Source organism: Lactuca saligna, chromosome 5 (assembly GCF_052625555.1).
Source record: "Lactuca saligna cultivar CGN05327 chromosome 5, ASM5262555v1, whole genome shotgun sequence".
Lineage (NCBI taxonomy): Eukaryota > Viridiplantae > Streptophyta > Magnoliopsida > Asterales > Asteraceae > Lactuca > Lactuca saligna.
The window spans coordinates 212589871-212612578 of NC_136421.1; the positions used below are offsets into that span (position 1 = coordinate 212589871).

Sequence of the window (22708 nt, forward strand, 5' to 3'; positions counted from 1 at the left end):
TTTTTTATTTTATAAGTAATCTTATATTTTTTTTAAGAAAGCAAAAGTATTAATTCAATTGTATCCTATGCCCAAAATAGTGATATTGGTTACCATTTTCATTTGTAATAAGTTAAACATGCTCTTAAACAACCACTCCAATTATGTCAACATTTCTATTAAGTTTAAGAAATTATTATTATTATTTTTATAGAATTTATTATTAGAGTAAATTACACGAATGGTCCATATGGTTTAGGATAATTTGCATGTTTGGTCCCTAATTTATTTTTTTAACTCTGAAGGTTCCTATTGTTTGTTTTTGTTACGCGTATGGTCCCTGTCTTACTTAAAAAGACTATTTTTTCGTACATTTTTGAAAAAATTACAAAAATGGTCCCTGTGGTTTGTCAAAAGTAATAAACTTAATCCCTATCTATTTTTTTGATGCATTTGGCCATTGTGATTTGTAAAAGTTGCATTAGAGGTCCTTTTTCATAACACCATCAATTTGTAGGTGTTTGGGGTCATTAAGTTGGGGGTATATTCGTCTTTTTACGTTTGGCGCTCATTTAAGATGGATTAGGTAGTGATACGTCATTAACCTATCCTCATTAAGTAGAGTCTAAGAAACCCCCTTCATCCCCTCTTCACCTTAGCCTACTGATCATCTTGACGATCTTCATCCTTCATCCCTCCTATCCGATTTTAGGTTTTATCAACTAAAAATGGTACTTTGTATGTGGAATTTACGTGGTCCTCATACGATTGCACCTGACCTTGATAAAGATTACAGTAAGTTGTTTCATCTTTTGTTTGGTGTTTCTTGGTTTTATATATTCAAGGCTCGTCATTTTTCTTTTTCAGATGCTCACGATAATCTCTTCACTTTAAAGATACATCATGGTGGATTTTTTTCAAAGTTCCCAAGATGAAAGTACGTTGAGGGAAGGTTGGCATTCTATGACTTTGTTGACACTGATCTTTTTTCAGTTCATGATCTAAATGACATGATTCGTGAGATAGGGTATTCAGCGGATGGCACAATGTACTATCATTATATAATTCCTAATCTAGACTTCGATTTTGGATTGAAGGCTCAAGTAAATGATCAAGATGTTATATCTATGACTCAATTTGTCCCTCAAAACAGAGTGATTAATGTGTACTTTGAACATGGTTCTACAAGACTTCATACTTACTTCATGTCCCCAAGTAAAGTTGTTATTGAGCAACTGGATGATGATCCTTCTCCTGAGCTTAATAGGATTAGGCCTAAGAAAAAGGGAATTGGTTCGTGTAGGAAGAAATTAGACATGAATGTCCCACTTAAAGAATCAGCTAATCAAGCTCAGAAAGAAGATGGTGTGTATGATTTTTCCATGTCCCTAGTTCCTTTTGAGCCAAACAAGCAAGACATTGTTAACGAGTTTAAGGACAATTCGTATTTCCCTGTACCAAAAGAAACTGATACAATGCAAGAAATTACAATTGATATTAATTGTTAGAGTCATAGGGAAATGCTAGATGATTTTGAGCCTTTTAGTAGTGATGGATATCAGAATATGGGTGAGTTTGAAAGAGAGATTGAAGCTGAAGAAGAACGGGACGAAGAAGATGAACAAGGTCATACAGAGGATTCAAAAGATGATTTAGAAGAGCATACGGAAGAAGATGATGATTCTGACTACATTGTTGACCCAAAAGCTATTTTAGATGATTGGAAGGTTGATATGAGAGAGTTTCATAGTTGTGTGGATGAGGTTGAATGGTTTGGACAAGGTCCAAACATAGAATTAGATTTAAATCGAGATGATTATTTAGGTGTGATCAACAATGATGACTTTGAAAGTGCATGATATGAGGAATACCTAAGGAAGAGAGTGTTAAAAAAACCTGAACAAGAACGTGCCTTGTTCTTCTGGGGTAGTTCATGTTACACCATTTTTTGTGGGCTAAGCTTTTAAAACCAAAAAAGATATACAAAGTCACGTGAAGATGCTTTCAATAAAAACAAGGAGGGCCCTACACATGGCAAAAAAATGAAAATTTGAGAGTAAGAGTCAAGTGTAAAGGGGTGGTTCCAGATTCCACTGTAAGTAAAGCCACATCAAAGGGCAAAACTGTAATTTCACAAAAAAATTCTTTTCCTTTTGCTATTCAGATATCTAGATCTACGGAAGAGGAACAATGGTTGGTGAAGACAATTGTTGATGAGCATTTATGCTTACAAAGTAGAAATGTGAAGGAATGTACATCTAGATATCTTGCAAGCATTATTCTCCAAAAAGTGGATTCTAACCATCGCATCCCAGTAACAGCCTTACAAGAAGAGCTTCGAATGGATTTGGAATTAAGCATATCAAGAATGAAGGTGTTCAGGGCTAAATCAATTGCAAAGGAACAACTGTATGGTGACTACGAAAGGCAATATAATTTGTTGAGAGATTACTGTTTGGAGTTACAAACCAATAACCCAGGTACAACAATGAAGCTAGAAGTGTGTAATGAACCAAATCCTAACGTTCAAACTCGTATTTTCAAGAGGACATACATTTGTCTTGGAGCAATTAAGTTGGGGTTCAAATATGGAAAAAGGGAATTATTAGGATTGGATGGATGTTTCTTGAAAGGACCACACCCTGGACAAATTCTAACAGCTGTAGGTCTTGATTCCAACAATGGAATATATCCACTAGCTTATGCAGTTGTGGAAGCTGAGACAACAAGTTCATGGACATGGTTCTTAGAATGCCTTGGTGATGATTTGGATTTGGATGCATCATGCAACTTCACTTTTGTATCTGACATACAAAAGGTATGAATACATATAACATAAGTATATTTTAAAGCTTGTAACAATACTAACTATAAATTACATTGTATGTAGGGCATAATACCTGCAATAGCAAAAGTGTTTCCAAATGCAGAGCATAGATGGTGTTTGAGACATATACATGAAAACATGAAGTTGCAATAATAAGGATTAACTCCAAAACCGTAATAGGTTCGAATCAGGGGGCAGCAGAGCAGTTCGATTTTGCTACATCTGATTTTCGATTTGTTGGGTTTTCACAAAATCGCAATAGGCTCCAAAAACATAACAACCAATCACTTCGTATTCTATGGGTTAAAGTTGTTAACAGTTAGGGGTTTTCTCAAAACCTTCATGTTTTGGGTTTTTGATTTGCTTTGTCTGCATTCAAATTTTTGGTTTCTGGAATATCTAGTTTATCAACAAGGGAAAGAGTGGGGGTGGGGGGTGGGGGGGAGAGAGGGGGGTGGGGGTCCGAGTTTGGTGGGGTAGAGATATGGTGGGATTTTTTTTATTTTTTTTAATTCTCGAAATATAGAAATAAATATTATAAAATATAAAAAAGAAATTCAAAAGGGTATGATAGTCTTTTCACATTTGTAAGGGACCAAATCCACAAGAAAATTTTCATTTTGGACTAATGGTGCAAGTTGAAATATTTTTGAACCTCATCCACAGTTTTTGACAAACCACAAGGACCAAATTTATAGTTTTGTCTTTTATATTCATAAACTAATATTTACCATGAGGTGATTGGGGTTGTTTTAAAATAATTTTTGGTTTTTAATTTTTTTAAATGTTTAAAAAAAAAGTCAAAACGTGTCTGGATTGTTCAAAATTCTTTTGGAAATGACTTTTGGAAAAAAGAAAATAAGAAGTTTCTAAAATTCATAAAAACATGATTTTTTATGATTTTTTTTGTTTTACCTATAAAAGTTAAATCAAAAGTCTTTTTGCCAATCAAAACAAATTTTAAAAACCTTTTTTTTTTTTTTTTGCTAAAAGTCATTTTACAAAAAATACTTCTACAAAAAGAAGTTTTGATGTTCAAAAATAATCCCAAACACCCTCTAAGTTGATTATCAATTTATTATGTATAAAACCAGAATTAACTTCTAAAAATGAATTTCTTGTTTAATCAATTTCTTCAATATCAATTTCATTGAAACTTAAAAATTATCAAAGAAAAGCTTTGAACTTTGTAAAAGGTTTTATTTGAGTTATGTCATTCAATAAAACCGAATTTGATTCTTAAAATATTTTTATAAGATGATCATGTTTGAAAAAAAAAATATAGTTGATTTTTGTAAATAATATATATATATATATATATATATATATATATATATATATATATATATATATATATATAAGTTTATATGAAATTGACTTATAAAAGAAATTATTTTTTTGTTTTGTTCAAATTTGGGTAACGAACTTGTAGGAAGTGTTTACATATGACCATTTTAACAAGCATTAACAAGTTACAGTCGGCCATAATGATCATATGTGAACACTTCAAGAAGTTTCTTTACTGATATATATACAAAAGAAAAGAAATTACTTAAATATAAATAAAACGAAAAAGAAATTATCTAGATAATTCAATTTGCATTTTTTATTTTACCTTCTAATTTTGATTTGGTATAAAAATTTAACCTAAATGGTAAATATTTTTAATACTATACCATTGTGGTGAATAATTGTTTTTAAATACACTAATCTGGCTTAAAAAAACTTAACGTTTGACAAAGAAAAACACACATCATCATTTTATAAAATTTTGTTGTTTAAGATATTAAATATACAATTAAAATTTACTAGAGACTAAAAATATCACATGTAAAGAGTAATAACTTGAAATAAAATGCAGTTTTCAATGAAATTTGATCCATATATTACAAGAATTTTAAAATGCAAAAATAAAATTAATATATATATATATATATATATATATATATATATATATATATATATATATATACATATATATATGGTTATTTGATAATTATGCTATCAAAAATGACTCGTAACTTAACCAATTTAAATGTTCATTATTCTTATAAATATTTTGTTTTAAAGAAATTTAACTGAATCTATTAATATTACAAATATTGTGATTGACCGTCTTAATAAAAAGAAAATTTGAATTATTAGGGTAATTATATTTTCGTTTTGTTTATATTTTCGTAACTTTTTTTTATACATAACTGCCTAACGAATTTGTTTGAAGTGTTGAAATATGATCATTATGATCGGCTATGACCGGTTGTAACTTGCTACAGCCGATCATAATGGTCATATGTAGGGCTATAAACAAACCAAACGAACACGAACGAACAAATGTTTGTCTATGTTTGTTCGTTTAAGTTAGTCGAACAAACGAACAAACACAAACAGATAAACGAACGATTTTTCTTGTATATGTTCGTTTATTTAACAAATTACCGTGTTCGTGTTCTTTTGTTTATGTATGTGTAAATGAACAAAGATAAACAAACACAATTGAGTGTATATGAACATAAACGAACATATAATAAAATAATATAATAAAAAAAAATTTGAACATAAATGAATATAAAGAAACTTAAACGAACATAAATGAACGTAAAAAAAAAGATTATAAACGAATGTTCACGAACATAAATAAACGAACATGACCATTGTTCATGTTCGTTCTTTTAACTAAACGAATGAGAATTTTTGTTTTGTGTTCGTTTATTGATTAAATAAACGAACTTCCCATCGCACGGTTCACGAATGGTTCGCCGAACTTTTAGTTCGTTTACAACCCTAGTTATATGTGAATACTTCCAAAAAGTTCGTTACCTATATGTGTAAAAAAAATTACCTAAACATAAAAGAACAAAAAAATAATTACTATGATAAGTTAAATTTCCTGAGTTTATTCAACTATCTATAACTTTATCTACTAGCTATTCCATTCAATGGTTTTAAATATGTTTAACAACCAACTTTTAAGTACTGTTAATTTCTATCATTTAAGGAAAAAACTTAAATTAAAGAAAAGTTTTGTTTGGAAATATGTTAGTTTTTAACAAACAATAATTAGGATAGCTAGAACTTTTGTCTTTTACTTTTAGTATAATTTTACGGATTTTAAGGATTAATTTCACCAAACAATATTACATAAATAAAAACTACGATTTAAGCCTCTAACTTCCAAATATTGGTTAATTTAACAAAGATACACCTAATATTTTTACTTTGGAAAAACATATGTCCAAGCATCCCCATAATATTTTTACATTTGGCTAGCAACAATCCAAATAGTTCTCTTAAGTTCCTGACCTAAAAATAATTATTAGACATTTCTTCTTCTATAATAAACACTCTTGATGTTATTTAAGTTGCACTAATTTCAAACATTTTGAACCTTATTAACCAACACATTAACACCACTCAGACAAATCCAAAAACCATCAAGACAGATTCAGATTCAGATAGTGTAATCAGACCACTCTGATATAAACGAAGTATGATCCATAGACATCCCCGGACATTCATCAAGCTTCGACGCCTCCTTCCCTTCCACCACCCTCGCCGGATTCCCAACCGCAGTGGCACGTGGCGGCACTTCAATCAGAACCACCGAACCCGCACCAATCTTTGCTCCGTCACCAATCTTCACGTTCCCCAAAATCGTCGCCCCGGCACCAATCAACACCCCGTCTCCGATCTTCGGGTGGCGGTCTCCGCCTGCTTTTCCGGTCCCTCCGAGAGTGACGTGGTGGAGCATTGAAACATTGTCGCCAATAACTGCGGTCTCACCCACAACGACACCTGTCGCGTGGTCGAACAATATTCCCTTCCCGAGCTTAGCACCCGGGTGGATGTCAATTGCAAAGACATCGGAGATCCGGGATTGAAGAGCTAGGGCAAGTGGTTTCCGGGATTGAGTCCATAGTTTATGAGACACTCGATGAGCCTAATCAAATGAGAAAAACAATTTGTTAACAAAAAGTAGGTGCATGTATCCCGGAGGTCAAAATTAGTCATGGGATAATGTGTCGACATAATAATATGCATTGATGCTGAGTAATCTGTGAACGAAAGTGTTATTTTTGAATCGGCATACACATATTTTAATTTAATACAACAATAGTAAACCACAAAAATGAAAGTGCTTCACTTAGATAATCACAATCTGAAAGAAAAAGTTGATTTCGGTTCTTTGCTTTTAACCCCTGTATAACTAATCATAATCTCTTAAAGTACTCTAATTGAACTTTTACTAAAAAAAATGTAATAAAGTCCTGAAATTTGGCTCTATTAACGAAAACTCATCTCCGAATTTTCTTTTTTGGTGCAATTTAGACCGGTAAACACTTGAAAAAAAAAAATTATTTTCCGGGCTAATGTCGTTTTTCAAGGTTTTTCTGAAAATTTGAAGGATTAGTCTGAAAATAAACAATCAAATATGGTTTTTTCGTTAATAGGGTTAAAGTTTAAGGATTTTTCTGAAAATTTTTCTATTTATATCTATTAAATTAATGAAGAAAAGTCGTATTTATTCATTATATATATATATATATATATATATATATATATATATATATATATATATATCATTTTCACTAAAAAATTCATTTTTATTTATTAAAAAAATATAATAATGATAATTTATATATATATATATATATATATATATATATATATATATATATATATATATATATATATATATATCAGTTTTTAGGGTTTTTTTTGTTTTTTTTTTTGCCATTTCTTCAATAAATATTATAACTAAAATCATAACTATATATCATTTTTAACATATGTTTATATAAAAATAAATGTAACATGTTTCCTAAAAAATTCAACAAGTCACTTTATTTACACCTACTACGTGGAAATTCAATAATAAAGGTAACATGTGTCATAAAAACGCACCATACGACAAATTTTCAGATCAATAAAGTCTCTTAATTTATATATGATAACTAAAATCATTAAGATATCATTTGTATTAGTTTTCTTCACTAATCTAGTAGATATACAAAGAAAATTTAAAAAAAAAAAAGTTCTTAAAATTTAACCATATTAACGAAAAAACCATTTCTGATTGTTTATTTTCAGAAAAATCCTTAAAATTTTATGAAACCAACATTAGCCAGGGACAAACGGTTTTTTTTTTGAAATTGCTTACCGGTTTTTTGGGATAAAGTGCAAAGAAAAAAAAAATGGAGGATGGTTTTTCCATTAATAGAGCCAAAGTTGAGAGACTTTATCGCAGATTTCACAAAAAGAAAATGCAAAAAATATAGAAAGATAATCAACTTTAATCAATTTCTTTCACCAAAACAAAAGGGTAAAGTCTGTCAACTTTTGTTAAGGTCAAGAAACTTAAATAAGTAAAGTAACTTTCAACTATTTCTATTTCGGTCGACAGTTAGTAGTTCTAAATATTAGATAGACGCAATTAAGATAATTGTACATGTAGCTGGTTTGCCCGAGAGGTTAAGGGGGAAGACTTAAGATCTTCTGCACATAAGTGCGCATGGGTTCGAACCCCATAGCCAGCAATTACATTTATTTTTTTTATGGATTATTATCATCAAACGAACATTCTTGATTAGATTATCGATTATCAAAATTTAAAATCATTTTATTTATAAGCTTTGGAAGTTATTGTTTTAAGTGATTATCATAAAATGATCAATCTTGATTATCTTTTTGCAATTCGTATCAAATATTGTAAAATTCAAGAGAAACTGAACCTGGCAAGCAAGGAAGCCTTTGTAATTGAGTAGGCAATGAGAGAACGAAACGCAAGCAGGGTCACGGGACCTGGCGGCGCGTAAGTCCGCGACGGCAGCTGATCGGAGGTCAGGGTCGCCGGAGAACGCGTTGAGGAAGAGATCGTAGAGCAGAGTTGACAGCAGCGTGGAGGAACAAAGCTTATTACCTAGGTGGAAAGAGAGAGAGCGATCCAGGGAGGAGTGAGAGAGTATGGTGGAATATAAGTAGCTAGCCAACGCCGGTTCCGACTCGGCGTCGCGGCGGGCCTCCGCCTTGATCTCTGCCCATACCCACTGTGCCTCATCCGCCGCATCCGACTGCGATGGTTGTCGGGATTCACCTACTGGCATTGATTACAACACAACGTCGCTTTTGCAAATCTATTGAGAATTTATCGTTTCTAACAATGGCTTTCGGAGGAATAGAGACGAGAGAGGGCGATTTTTTCAGATTTATTTTTGGACAATTAAATTGAGATAATGAAGTATCCACGTGGACGGTTTAGATTGCTTTCTATATACCCAAAAAAAAAGGGTTTAATTAGTATGTTTCACTTAAGTTGACATATTATTCAATGATGATATCTGGATTGGAAATAAATTCGTACGTATGGATAAAAAATATTAGTATATAAGATTGACATGTATAAATAATAAATGTTGTATATAAATTAGTTTTTGTGAGATTTTGATTCAATGCGGCTGTAAAACAGCTCGAAAAAATAATTTTTGACAATTTATGTTGATTTTCTCATATTGTTACTCAATCGTTGATAAATCCACATTTAGGTTGAAAATTAATGTTCATAAACATCACGACCAACCATTATAAACATCCATCTTGATTAGAGGTGTTTGAACAAGTTAAAACAAGTGACTATTTCTATTTGATTTACTACAACTTCAAATAAGAAAGTTATGTACAAAAATTATACCTACAATATAATTTATAACGAAATTGATTGTCATATCCAAATATCCCTTTGATCTCATGCAGAACGGAAGTAACATGTTTAACACACATTTTAGAGTAAAACTGATAACTTTGCAGAAATAATTTAAGGTCACAAAAGGGTGCTTTTTTCACGCCTATGATCTTCAACCAACGTTGATTTTATTTGACGTCTATGATATAATCGAGATATTCCGTGGACATCGAGAAAAAGAATTGTTGGACTTTCCTGCTTCAATTTGCTGAATACGTGAACTGAACGACTCATTACCCTAAAAACGAAATATGGGTCATAAATGAACTTAAGGTACTATTATATATGGGATAAAAAATTGGTCCTAGAGAGTGGACCATACTATTTAACCCTTATAAGTTGTTATTTATAATAATTTGTGATTTAAAATGGTATATTGTTTTATGTTTGCTAACTAAATTACCTTAGTTACCAAATTACGAGTGTCATATATATTTTTTTGAACCATTATTATTTTTAGCTAATTTAAATAATGAGATCTCTATATCTAATAATTGAAATCGTATTTAAAATTTCGAATTTCTTTGGATACAGTGTAAAAAATTCCGAATTTTTCGTTTTTTCTACATTTGTACCACTACGTAAAAAGAAAAATGTGTCACCGACAACACCTACTACGAAATCTTGGGCCCGTCCCTGTACGACATGACATGATCATTAAACAGGTAGAGTTATGGTCAAAACTTTTGACTCACAGATGACTCGAATATGACTGGTTTAATTATATATCATTTTTATAAATTTTATATTTATATAAATATATTATATTATAAACTTATAGTGGACCAAAAACAAGAATTAAAAGTAAATTTCAAACTTTCAAAGTAACTTAATTTGTACTCATCCTCACAACATATCATCTTTGCTCCTCAACTCTAATTTTTTCTATTTTGCTTTCTAAACTTACTATGAATTTTATCATTCCACCTCCTAACTATAGTGCTTCACTTTTTCCTTTTCGCTTCCTGTTTCCTACTTTCCAACATTTTAAAATGTTTCAGCCTACATGACACAAAATAGTTACAAGGTTTAAACCTTAACCCAAAACCCGACACAAAAATAAACGGGTTGATACGACGCGACACGATACTTAAACGGGTCAGGTTAGGGTCAAGCCCTCTCAACTCGTTTAATGTCTTGACACAACACGAAACCAACATAACATGACACGTTTGCCAAGTCGAAATAAATGTTGTGAGGGCCCTATACATCCCACCTGTCTAATCCCATCCCCAACCACCCTACATTATGTAACGCTTGTAGATCCGGACTACTCAATTTAGAGATAATAGATGACGAAAACGAATTTTTGACAAAATATTATTTAGAAGAAGTAATCTTAACCAAGTTGTAGAATATGTTTCAAGGGTTCCGTACATATAAAGAACGCCGAAATCCGAGTTATAACGAAGAAGTTATGACCCGTCGAAGTTTCGCGACGAAACTTGCTCCACACCAGGAAGCGTAAATAGTGAATTTATGATAGAGCGATAATTAGCCTTAGCGATCTAAACGAAAGTCTTAGAATACGTTAAGCCAAGAGTGTCCATAAGAAGAACGCCAAAATCTGACTTCGTATGAGGAAGTTATGATTTTTCGAAGTTTCGGCTTAGCTGTGTACAACCCGGAGTTCGAATATTAGATCGAGCAGTTTTTAGCCGACACAACCTAAACGAGAATCGAAGATCTCGTTAATAGTAGCGTAAAGATAAAAAGACAGACGAAAACGGACGTCGGATGAAGAATTTATGAGCTTTTAACGGACCAATCTTGTCCCGACCCGTTAATAATATAACTTTTAAAATAAAGTCAAAATTAGCTGACGGAGTCTAAATGAAAGTTGTAGAGTACGTTCCCACCTATGCGTGGATATAAAGAACGTCAAAAACGAAGCTTGTATGTAGAATATACGAATTTTTAAAGTTGGAAATTGAATTTACGAAGCTGGTGCGAATAGTGATGACGTGGCTCGGTCTGGACCGTCCATTGCTGATCTTGGTATCGCTTCGGATTTGCAACACGTCGCCCCTCGCCTACGCCCCGGTTCTGAAACTGGGAATTCCCAACGTACTTCGGTCTGGTGCGGTCCGAGAAGAAGCCACGCTCCACCATCGACTCAATGCCACGTACGAAGACAGCTGGAGCTCTTATCCAACGAACGTGCTGTGCTGAGGTTGAGGCCAATAAAAAGTGGCGAAGCTTCTCGGATTTTTCACGTCATTCTCACTTCTCTCTCTCTCTCACTACTTTCTCTCTCTACCATTTCTAACACCCCCCCCCCTAAAGCCTAGGTGAACCCCTAGCACCCGAAGGAAGCCCCGAGGATCCTGGAGTCCCGAGAAAAAGGGTCTTTCGGTTCAAAAACGCTGCTCCAAGCGAAGTCTGGTTTTCTATAAAATTCGCTGTAAGTGAGCTACGCCTATGCTATTTTTAATATAACTTCTAATTAATTATAGTAGCGTTATTAGGAACTTATAATAAGTATTTGGGCTATTGTTATGGTTATATAAGTATTATTTAATGCTTATATAATAGTAATAATAGCTAGACTATTAATTAGTCTCAGTGAATAATATACTAAACCCTAGTGGTAATGATACTAGGTTTTGACGAAGGAAATTGTTTCAAGCGTAACGAAGCATTGTCTAAGTTCAGAATCACCACCTTGACAGGTGAGTGCACGGTCCCTTTTATCTTACACATAGATATGAAGTATTTTATATAAACTAAAATGATACATGTGCATATTATCTGTATACTTGCTACCTATGCTGGATGAATGATTTTATACAAGTTTTATATGATTTAAACTGTATATGTATTTATATTTACATAATATGTTGGGTAAAACATGGGTAGATGAAATACGAGTTGGATGATGAGTTGAGAAGTGATATAGACCATGAGGTAAGGGTGAGAGGTGGACAATGTTAGAATCCTTATTCCCAAATGTTGGCCCCATCATCTAGCAGAGTATGGATGACAACCACAGACTATTCTAGACAGTCCAATGGAACACTAGTAAGCTCGCAACCTGTAGGTGTTGTGAACGATGTGTTCACCGGTGTACTCTAAAACTCATTGACATGTATTGTGAGTGGACTCTCGAAAACAATACTGTTAATAAACGAGATAACCCTAGCAGATGTGCTCGAAGGACAATACTGACAGCTGCACCTCATAGAGAATGTCACAATTATGGTAGTTGCACCTAAGTGATAGAACTAGCAACTATGCTTGACAGTTGTGTCATTGACAATGATGGACTTCGTACATATTCCTTAGGATAACCCTTAGGAATGAATGAACGAAAAATAGTTGATCCTTAGGGTAGATACTTAAGAGTAAAGAAGATAATGAAGATGGGTAATTGAGTTAACTGTTTGACGATTAAACATAATAATTATATTATTGTGGGTTGAAAACCCTATGTACTCACCAGGTTTCCTAACATAACTCACTCAGTTTATTTATATCACAAGTATTGATATGAAGTCGCAATACACTGAGAGATTAATGAGATATAGATCACTAGTGATAATGAATGTAAGTTATGTTTATGCTTATGTTACTGTATTGACGATGACATCCCAATGTTTTGAAATGAATAAAAATACATTTCTTCGGAAATGCTTTGATACATATTTATCATGTTTTACAGGGTACAAATTCCGTAACATTTTTATTAAAATAAGTACTCTGATTTTTATAAAGCATAAACAAAATCGGTATTTTCTGACCGTGAAAATGGGGATGTCACACATTATCCGTTAATCGAATCGTTTTAAGCTTTCAACCTCTTAGTCTTTCAACACCACAAAACCAACAATATTCACTCACAACCACATCACTGGCATCCTGAGGGTGGGATATTGTTGGTTTGGCAGTTATGAGATGTATTTGTTTATGTTAAATAATTATTTAATCGATAATGATTTAATTAATTTAATTAATTGTTTAATTAAAAGATAAAGATTAAATCAAAATTGGTTTATTTTAAATTAAAATAATTTTATATTGTAGCATTTCGTTTAAAATAAAATAAAATAAATAAATAAATAAAATGAACAGTAAACACTAAAACCCCGAGATGTAATTTATATTTATATTTTATATTAGATCTAAATCCGTAATAATTAAATCAGTGTTAGCCATAAGGAGTTAAACGTTATAATTTCTAGAATGTGGGATTTATATTGTAATATTTGGGCTTGAAATGAAAAGAATTTCGTGCATCAGGGGCTGTTTGGTAATTAGTGGACTTAATTTGAAAACAAAGGGGGATGAAGGGACTGAAAGCATTAAAATTGCATTATGTTTGATAAGTGGAGACGAGGACTTAAACTCGTCACCCTCCTTGTCTCTCACATACCCTAAAACCCTAACCCTACAACACTCTTTGAGCCGCCACCCTTATACCCCTTCACCTCCAGTCGCCGCCACCTCCACTGTTGAAGTTGGAAACCACCAAACCCAACCACCATAGTTGATGTTGCAGAAGATAGCGATGATCGACGAAAGTGTGGTCGATGTTGCCTCTTCCTCTCCGATAATGGCACCGTCCCTTCCCACTCTCTTCGTTCTTCTGTTTCTTCATCCTGCCGTCTCCGAAATTTGTCATGTTTTGACAGCATTCTTCCGACCACCGCCTGCCACCACGAGGGTGGTGGTATTGTGTGTTTTTCATGTTTATGATTATTTGTTTTAGTCTAGGTCGACGAGTGTGTGCGTGTTCTAGTTGATGAGGCGTGTGTGGGTGTTTGTCGGTCGAAATCCAGGTTGAAAACCACCATGGTGGCTGCTGTCGTGTTACCATCTTTTTCCGCCACTGTGAGAGGTGATTGTGTGTGTGTGTGTATTATGACATGAATGTGTGTGTTTTAATGGTATGATATTGTATGAACAATCATTGGCTAGAAAATCAAGGAAAACCCACCACCACCATTTGTATGATATGGTATGATTCAACCTATGATAATGTTTGGTAAAGAGAATAATAAAAAACGTAAAGTGTTTGAGTAATAGAAATGAGATTCGCCAATATCATGCTAAGAATAGCTAAGATTTCTAGAAGAATATGCCATTCGTTTGATGAGAAATAAAAAGGAATATCGAAAATTCGAGTGGCAACTGATAAAGTACATTACATAGTCCATTTTAAGGATTGGCGATTTACCCATTCAATGACTTTGGCACTGGACGTTCCCCATACGGAGACTGTCGGGTCAAGTGAATTTAATAAAATACCGTTGCAATTCATCCCATTTCATCAGATTCGAGAAGTGATATGGTTCCGAAGGATAAACCAGATATGGACAATTCCAACAAGATTTCATTCTTGAACAAAAATCCATTTTTTGATTTATTTCATCTATTCCATGATTGGAACAGGGGATGATACACGTTACACCACGATTTTGAATCAGAAGAGAGATTTCATGAACTTGCAGATTGATTCACTCTATCAATAACTGAGTTGGATCTGGTGTATCATAAGAAATTTGCATTTTCTATTTATTCCTATGGATTAGATCCAAAACAATTCTTGAATGGGGTATTCAACTCCAGATATGAATGGAAAACAGTTGATTGTTTCGTTCCTGTATCTTCCAAAAAGAAAAAAGATCTATGATAGTTCTTTCCTGAATCCGAAAGAAAGTATTTGGGTTCTCCTAATCACTAAAAAGTGTAGCATGCCTAAATCTTAATTGGGGTTCGCGGTGGTGGAGGGACTGGATTGGAAAAAAAAAAGAGGGATTCTACTTGTAAGATATCTAATGAAACCAACTTCTAAATAAAGAAGAAGTAGAAAAAGGATTTATGCAATCAATAGTGTATTGAATTAATATAAGTCGAATAAAGAACTTCGATTCCTATGTTATATACATTAGAAAAACTCTTCGTTGATGCACTATACACTGAGTGGCTTTATACCGATAAAGAGAAAAATAACAACTTAAATATTCCTCATCATGAATCATGTGTATTTCTCGTAAAATGGAAAATGTTCAATTGGAACATGAAAATGTGACTACAGACAGCGTTCGAAAAGGTCAAATCTTTGACGATTCCATCATCTATGATTAAGTTGAAAAAACTTCTGGATAGTTATCATACATCTTAACTGAATTTTTTCTGGTTAATGAAACCATTGCTGGAACTGAGATCTTATTCAAAGAGAAAGGTCTCATATGTATGGAGTTTTTCTTTGTATATTATAGGGATGATCCGATCCGCAAGGACCATGATTGGGAATTGTTTGTACACCAGGAGCCGTTGCACCAGGTGCTAAAGCGTGGGTGTTTTGTATCCATTCAGAAAAGACGGGTAGTAATTGGATAGCGGTATCTGAAAACATATCTTGAGGACGCCATAAAGCGCTCATGCTATCGTTATGAATATACAAACCAGAACCGTGAAAGCTTAGAAATATAAATACCCAACGGATTCACCGTCGTACGACTGACCAACGATTATTAACGATTCCGACTTCATGCGGGCTAACCTCTTTCAGATATGAATCTATCTTATTCAGAAGGGTGTGGTTTTATGAAACCATGTATTATGGCTTGAATCCGTAGTCAATCCTATTTCCGATAGGGACAGTTGACAACCGAAGAAAAGAGTTCTCGCTTTCAAATTCTAATAAATTCCAAAAAGATCTACTCACTCAAGTTTTCAGTGAAGACCAGGAATGAAATCTTTATTTAATTCAAAAAAGCAAACAAGTCCAAGGCAATAAAATATGAAAAAATTTGATTTTTCATATTTCAAATATTGGATAGAATCTTATTTTGCTTTCATTTTTATTTTTAATAATTCTTTTCGGATACATATCTCGGTTTTTCACAAAATGAACTAAATAGAGTTCAAATGACATGCAAATGTAACTGACTCCTTTTGTGACCCAACTAAAGATAAGATGGGGGCATAGATCACAGTTAAAGAAAGATTACTTAACCTCAGGTTAAACAAAATATGAAAATACATATAAAAGGAGGAAGTGCTTAGCCTATGGGTATGTATTGTTATTCTATTTCAGTGACAATAGTCTTTCTATTTTTGTGAAAAAGAATTTGCATCCCTTAAATAAATTTTAAATGATTTGACTCCGAAATGCTCGAGTACCCTTTTTATTTTATTTAAAAACTTATTGTAAAGGGTGATCAATTTGTTTAGGCTACTTCTTCCTGAATTTTTGGCTGATATAGGGATCAAATGGTTTAATTCATTTGTTGGTAGCTTGGAGGATTAAAAGCATGACTCTTGCTTTCTAATTGGCTATTTTTGCATTAATTGCTACTTCATCAATCTTATTGATTAGCGTACCCATTGTATGTGCTTATCCTGATGGTTGGTCAAGTAGCAAAAATGTTGTACGACGTAACTAAAAGTCTTCGTCATATGTGGTCTTTTCAAAAAAAATTATTGTTAAGTATAATCATGATTTTTTCCATGAATCTGCCTTTTCACACTTGGAAGGGTGGACACTTAGCTAGAGCAATGGGTAATGTAGTGAAACTGATTTCAAAAGAAGGGAAATCAACCACATCACCCCTTTCTTTTATCTTTTATCTTTTATAAAGGATCTGTTGGTCCAATCATTTGATCAATCCTTTTTTCTATCGTTAAGGTGGAGACCCGTTCGTTCTTTTTTCTCTGACAGATGGTCAGAATTTCATCTGGGTTCGAATCCTACAAAGAGGTCTACTAGGTATAAAAAATTGTTGAAGAAACAACAACATCTTTCTTTTCTCATGCGATCGGAAAATAAAGGTTTTTTTTTTAAATTGATTCAATTGTGAAATAAAGTATCACGACGTATGTATCTAGGGAACAGTCGCTTCAAAGTGAATTCTACCTAGATACATCTATTTAATTAAATTATGAATATGTGCCAATTCCGAATATATCTATATTCATAAAGATTCAAAACCTATTTTCGGCCATTTCCTAAAAAAAGATGGAAAAAAATCTAGAATTAATGAATTAAAAATAATCTATTTCTCGCCATTATGAGTTTAGGGCTTAAAACTGAGGATCAAATAAAATATGAATTTGATAAGGTAGTTTCTAATAATTCATGAAATTGAATAGAATATTCCCACAATTGTAAGTAGATGTGAGATCTATAAATCTTTATTGACGATCCTTTACTCCGATAACATTTAGGGTTCCTCGAACAATATGATATCTCACACCCGGTAAATCCTTAACCCCCTCTTACTGAGACTACATAATGTTCTTGTGAATTATGGCCAATACCGGATATATATAAGCAGTGATTTCAAATCCAGAGGTTAATCATACTCCGACAACTTTATGTAAGGCAAAGTTTGGTTTTTTTTTTTGTAATAGTGGAAAAGTTGATAAATAAGTCACCATTACTGCCACTCTTCAGAATCGTACATAAATTTTGGGAAGTGGTTTTGATTGATAAAAAAGAATAATCAACTTCAAGCAATATGCCCTTCGACACGACCATACATAACCTAAAAATCACACTTGGAGACTTTATTATAAATATAAAGAGAAACATTGGTTTATTCCAAGCAAACTACTTTTTTTTTTTTAATTTGAATATCAATTCTAATTTTAGTGAAAAACAAAATATCAATGGAAAACAAGTAGAGGATTTTTTCAAATTTAGCCCGTCAAATTCAAAACAATATTTTGATAAATGATCAAACCTTTGGGACTTAAAGATTGTTAGTTAGCCTTCATAGTGTAGTGCTAATATAGTGATTCTATCCTTCTCTTTTTTGCCTCTAAAACAAAAAATGTTAACTAATTACTAGTTACTAGAATAAAACATACTTCATTATTTGTATATAGCCTTTTTTTTTTCCTAGGTGCTCATTTTGTATGAGCTTTTAGTTTAATGTTTTTAAGATTGAGCCCACATTTTTTATTAATTTGAATTTTATATTCCTTATCCTGTTTGATGAATCCAATTTGCATTTCATCCGTATATCCCAGGGCATGGCCCATATTTGTTTTAGGTTGGACGGAACTGTAACGTCCCAAAAATCCGTACCAAAAATTTTTCTTTAAATCATTATCAAATCCATATTCATAAAAACATATCATAAGTCATAACATAAATTCAGATTATTAATTCCAAAACCTATTTCATTATCAAAGTAAAACATCTCACACTGACTAATCAATGGTGTGTGTCATGCGATCACCCTGAGCTCTTCCCTCCGCTACCAGAAGTACCTGAAACAAAAACTGAAAACTGTAAGCACGAAGCTTAGTGAGTTCCCCAACCTACCACATACCTTGCATAAACACATACAACATATACTGGGCCACGCCCGCTACTTCGGGCCGCGTCCGCTATAACTGCCTCACCGCTCTAGGCCCCGCCTGGCTTCGAGCCCCGCTCGGATACAAATATGTTTCTTTTAGGCCCCTCCCTATAACCACATATAGTACAGAATAGCATATAACACGTAAATGAACATACCCTACTACATTCTTGTCCTTAGGCCTCGCCTGTCTTGGGCCTTGCCCCTGTCCTGTCACTAGTGAGTCATGGAACCCCGTCCAAGCTCCTACGGTAAGTGAGATACGGACTCACGCCCATACTCACTCCATGCCTATCTCGGGCCTCGCCCATGCTCTGCTACTAATGAGATATGGAACGTCGTCCATACTTGGCTATTTGTGAGATACGGGACCTCGCCCACTCTCACCTTCCTACCAGGCACATACATGCATCACACAGACAACAAGTATACTCTATCATGCAAACCATTCCTTAGGCACCCGCCCGACATTGGACCTTGGTCTGGAATATCATACTAACAAACAGTACCTAGGGCTAACCCCCGGGTCTTCCTACTCATAACTACATGGGCCGACATTGTGGTCATAGACCCATTCACACAAAGGGAAACTCACCTGCACTGCTGAACTTTTGCGGATAACCCTCAGACTACTGACCGAAAGTTCTCTGAACCGCTGCTCCACTAGCTCCCCGAGCTATCGATATCAATATCATACAACAGTTATTCCCAAACTTAACTCTTAGAAGCTTTCTAAGTCCACTCTTGCCAAAGTCAAAGTCCTGGTCCAAGCCAGCCTTTTTGACTAACTCTACTCGCCGAGTCACCCAAAGACTCGTCGAGTCCATGAATTCCGAAACTCCCATAATACGACTCAACTCGCCGAGTCACCCCAAGACTCATCGAGTTCAACGATCTCTGAGTCCCATCCTTTCCAACTCTCTGGGTCACCATTCAACTCACTGATCTGAGCCTTAACCAGAAGGGGTTGATGTTCTACGAGCAGACTCGCCGAGTCCAAGGCAATCTTTGACAGACTCGCCAAGTTGTTCTTCCAACTCGCCGAGTCCATGCTCATGTTCATAAAACTCGCCGAGTACACCCATGTGACTCGCTGAGTCTCTTCAGATCTCAAACCATACAGTGGCTTTTCGAGCCATGCAGGCTCCAAACCATAGATCCACTCTTCTACAGTCTATCCCCCTCGTAAAGTTTAAAACTTTACGTGAAACTAAGAAGCTAAAAGCCCAAAACACTCTAGGGCTAGGGTTCTAGACAAGCATGCTTCACCAACACCCCCAAGACTAATACTTTATGGTTCTCTAGGCCGAAACACACCTAGATCTGAAGTAGCAACTTTAGATCTGGACTTCTACTCGAAATGACTGTTAATCATGCCATAAAAGCCCCAAATCTCATAACAAAGGCAACACTTTATACAAAAGAGTGAAGGTAACGACTCCTTACCTCGTAACGCTCTAAAAAGTCCCACCAATTCTGGATCTAAAGCCAATCCTTGAATCACCAAAGGTTCCCTTCCTCCTTCTTCCTTCAAATCACCCAAAATGGAAAGAAAGCTTGAATGTGCTAAAATGGAGGCTTAGGGTTTCGTGTTCTGGATAAGAGAGACTATAGAGAACCCTAAGGGAGAGAATGAGATGTTTATATAGTGCACAAATCCCCAGACTTAGGGTTTCCCAATCCAGACCGGACTCGCCGAGTCCACTCTCCGACTCTTCAAGTCGGTCACTTACTCTTCGACCCGGATCCCGCTCGGACTCATCGAGTTCCACCCTGGACTCAACGAGTTGACCCCTTTGATTTAGGGTTTTCCTTTCCTTTCTTGGTTTTTCTGATTATGGGTGTTACACGAACCCTAGGGCTGGGTCAATTTGTATGATTGGTATATGTTATTTTTGGAGAAACTCACTAAACCTTATGCTTACCCAATTGTTTGTGGTTTTATGTATCATCGATTATTGTTGGAAGGCGAAGGCGAGACTGTACACACTCATCAGTAACATTAAAGATTTTGTGTTTCTATTTTTAATAAATATAATTCGCAATAAATGGTTTTCTTAATTAATAGATTAATAAATTGGAATGTTTTATCTTAATAAAAATGAAATTTTTTTGTTGTGAAAATGGTACGTTACATATATTAATTTCAAATTTTTAAATTTAAACCTAGTATTTTAGAAAAGTTCTAAAATACACCTTATATATATATATATATATATATATATATATATATATATATATATATATATATATATATATATATAATAATAGTTTAATATATTATATGTATAATAAACGTCAATCAAATCGCTAGTATGCCTAATTCACGAAACGATGCTATAAATAGGATATAAGAAAGCGGCCTGTAAAAAGATCGTTGAATAGGTGTCCACTCTCACCCACCGTTCTCCTGTGTGGTATATGATCGTTATCTAGATGAATTTGATAAAATATAATCTTATTAATAAGTATAATGATATAAAGTAACTAAACTTTTTTTTAAATCTTACTCTTAGTTACTTTTGAAAAAAGTAAAAAGTATGTTAATCAATGAAAACGTACATCATGCTTTATATGTTATTAGTGGAGTGTGTGTGGTTAACCGAAACACTAATAATGACTATAAAGAGATATGACGGACATTTTGAACATTATCATTGTTGATTAAATGTGTTGTTAACCGGCACATCAATGTGAGATAGTAAATGAAGTCGAGGTTGTCAAGAGAGTTTGGATAGTTATTCACATCTCGTTTGTGATATTTGGCATCTTAGTCACAAAAGTGAGAGCATAATATGATATTAAACATGACATTGATAAGATTAAATAAATTTCAAAAGATCCAGGAGTTTTATAAGATTGAAATTGGTAAATGCCTTATCTACCTAAAATATATTCAAATTTGATTACAACATCTTTCTTCAAAGTTTGAATCGAAAATAATGATCTTAGCATTAATTTAAAATTTATGGGTTAATAATTAAAATCTACTAATTTGAATTCTCTTTATAGAGCAACCCGACGGACCCAACTCAGGTTTCGGGCCTTAATGGGCTGAAATTTATATGTTTTGCATGAATACATTTTTTGTCAGGGCTTTTGGCCTATCCTAGGCCCAACCAAAGCTTTGCACAATACCTTTTTCTCGAAGTTGGTTAGATCTAGTGTGGTGAAGGTATAAACGATTGAGATCTTGTTTACACCACATAGAAAGAGAGAAGAAAGATGGTCGATGCGATAAAATGAATTGTGTTTGTGTGTATATGTATGTGTGTGAGAGAGACCATGGATGTGAGTGGATTTTTTAATTATAAAAATATTATAAAAAATATAAGAAAATACCAAAAAACAACCAATAAGTTAAAATGATATTATAGTCTCTTTATGTTTGACAACGATCAAATAATAATAATAATAATAATAATAATAATAATAATAACTTATGCAAGTTGAAAATTTTTTGCATTTTATCCATATTGTTTTGCATATAAATAGTTCAAGTCATTTGTTGACCGGCCTTTGACCTAGGCCGGGTTCGTTTGCCTCTGGGTTGGGCCCCCATTTATGTAGCTCTAATTTGATGGCAGCTTGCAAGTTGCAACTAATAGTTTCAAAATCTTAAAACAGGCGTATCGAACCAAATTGCTTCTCTATGGATCGAACAAGCCAATCCCTTAACAGTAGGGAGTTATGATAAACTAATAAATCAATAAAATCAAATGGAGAATAGGTCATAGGATGTATCAGCAATCCTAATCCTAACTTTAATAATATTTTAGTTATGTTATAACTTCAAGAGGCCTAAACTTTTCATACAAAATTCAACTAAACTGAAACCACGACACTCAAGGC

At 33.7% G+C, this 22708-nt stretch overlaps 1 protein-coding gene and 1 non-coding gene across 2 annotated transcripts; one reads left to right on the top strand and one right to left on the bottom strand.

The window, feature by feature from the left end:
• Window positions 1-6035: 6035 nt before the first annotated feature.
• On the bottom strand, window positions 6036-9006 carry LOC144998870 (serine acetyltransferase 5-like). Its single transcript, XM_078958599.1, has 2 exons — window positions 8536-9006; window positions 6036-6743 (listed from the first exon to the last, which is right to left on the bottom strand). The coding sequence occupies exons 1-2, from the start codon at window positions 8905-8907 to the stop codon at window positions 6255-6257; spliced, it is 861 nt and encodes a 286-aa protein (XP_078814725.1). The 5' UTR covers window positions 8908-9006; the 3' UTR covers window positions 6036-6254.
• TRNAL-UAA (transfer RNA leucine (anticodon UAA)) lies at window positions 8258-8340 on the top strand. Its single transcript has one exon. It is a non-coding gene; the product is annotated as a tRNA-Leu (tRNA).
• Window positions 9007-22708: the final 13702 nt, after the last annotated feature.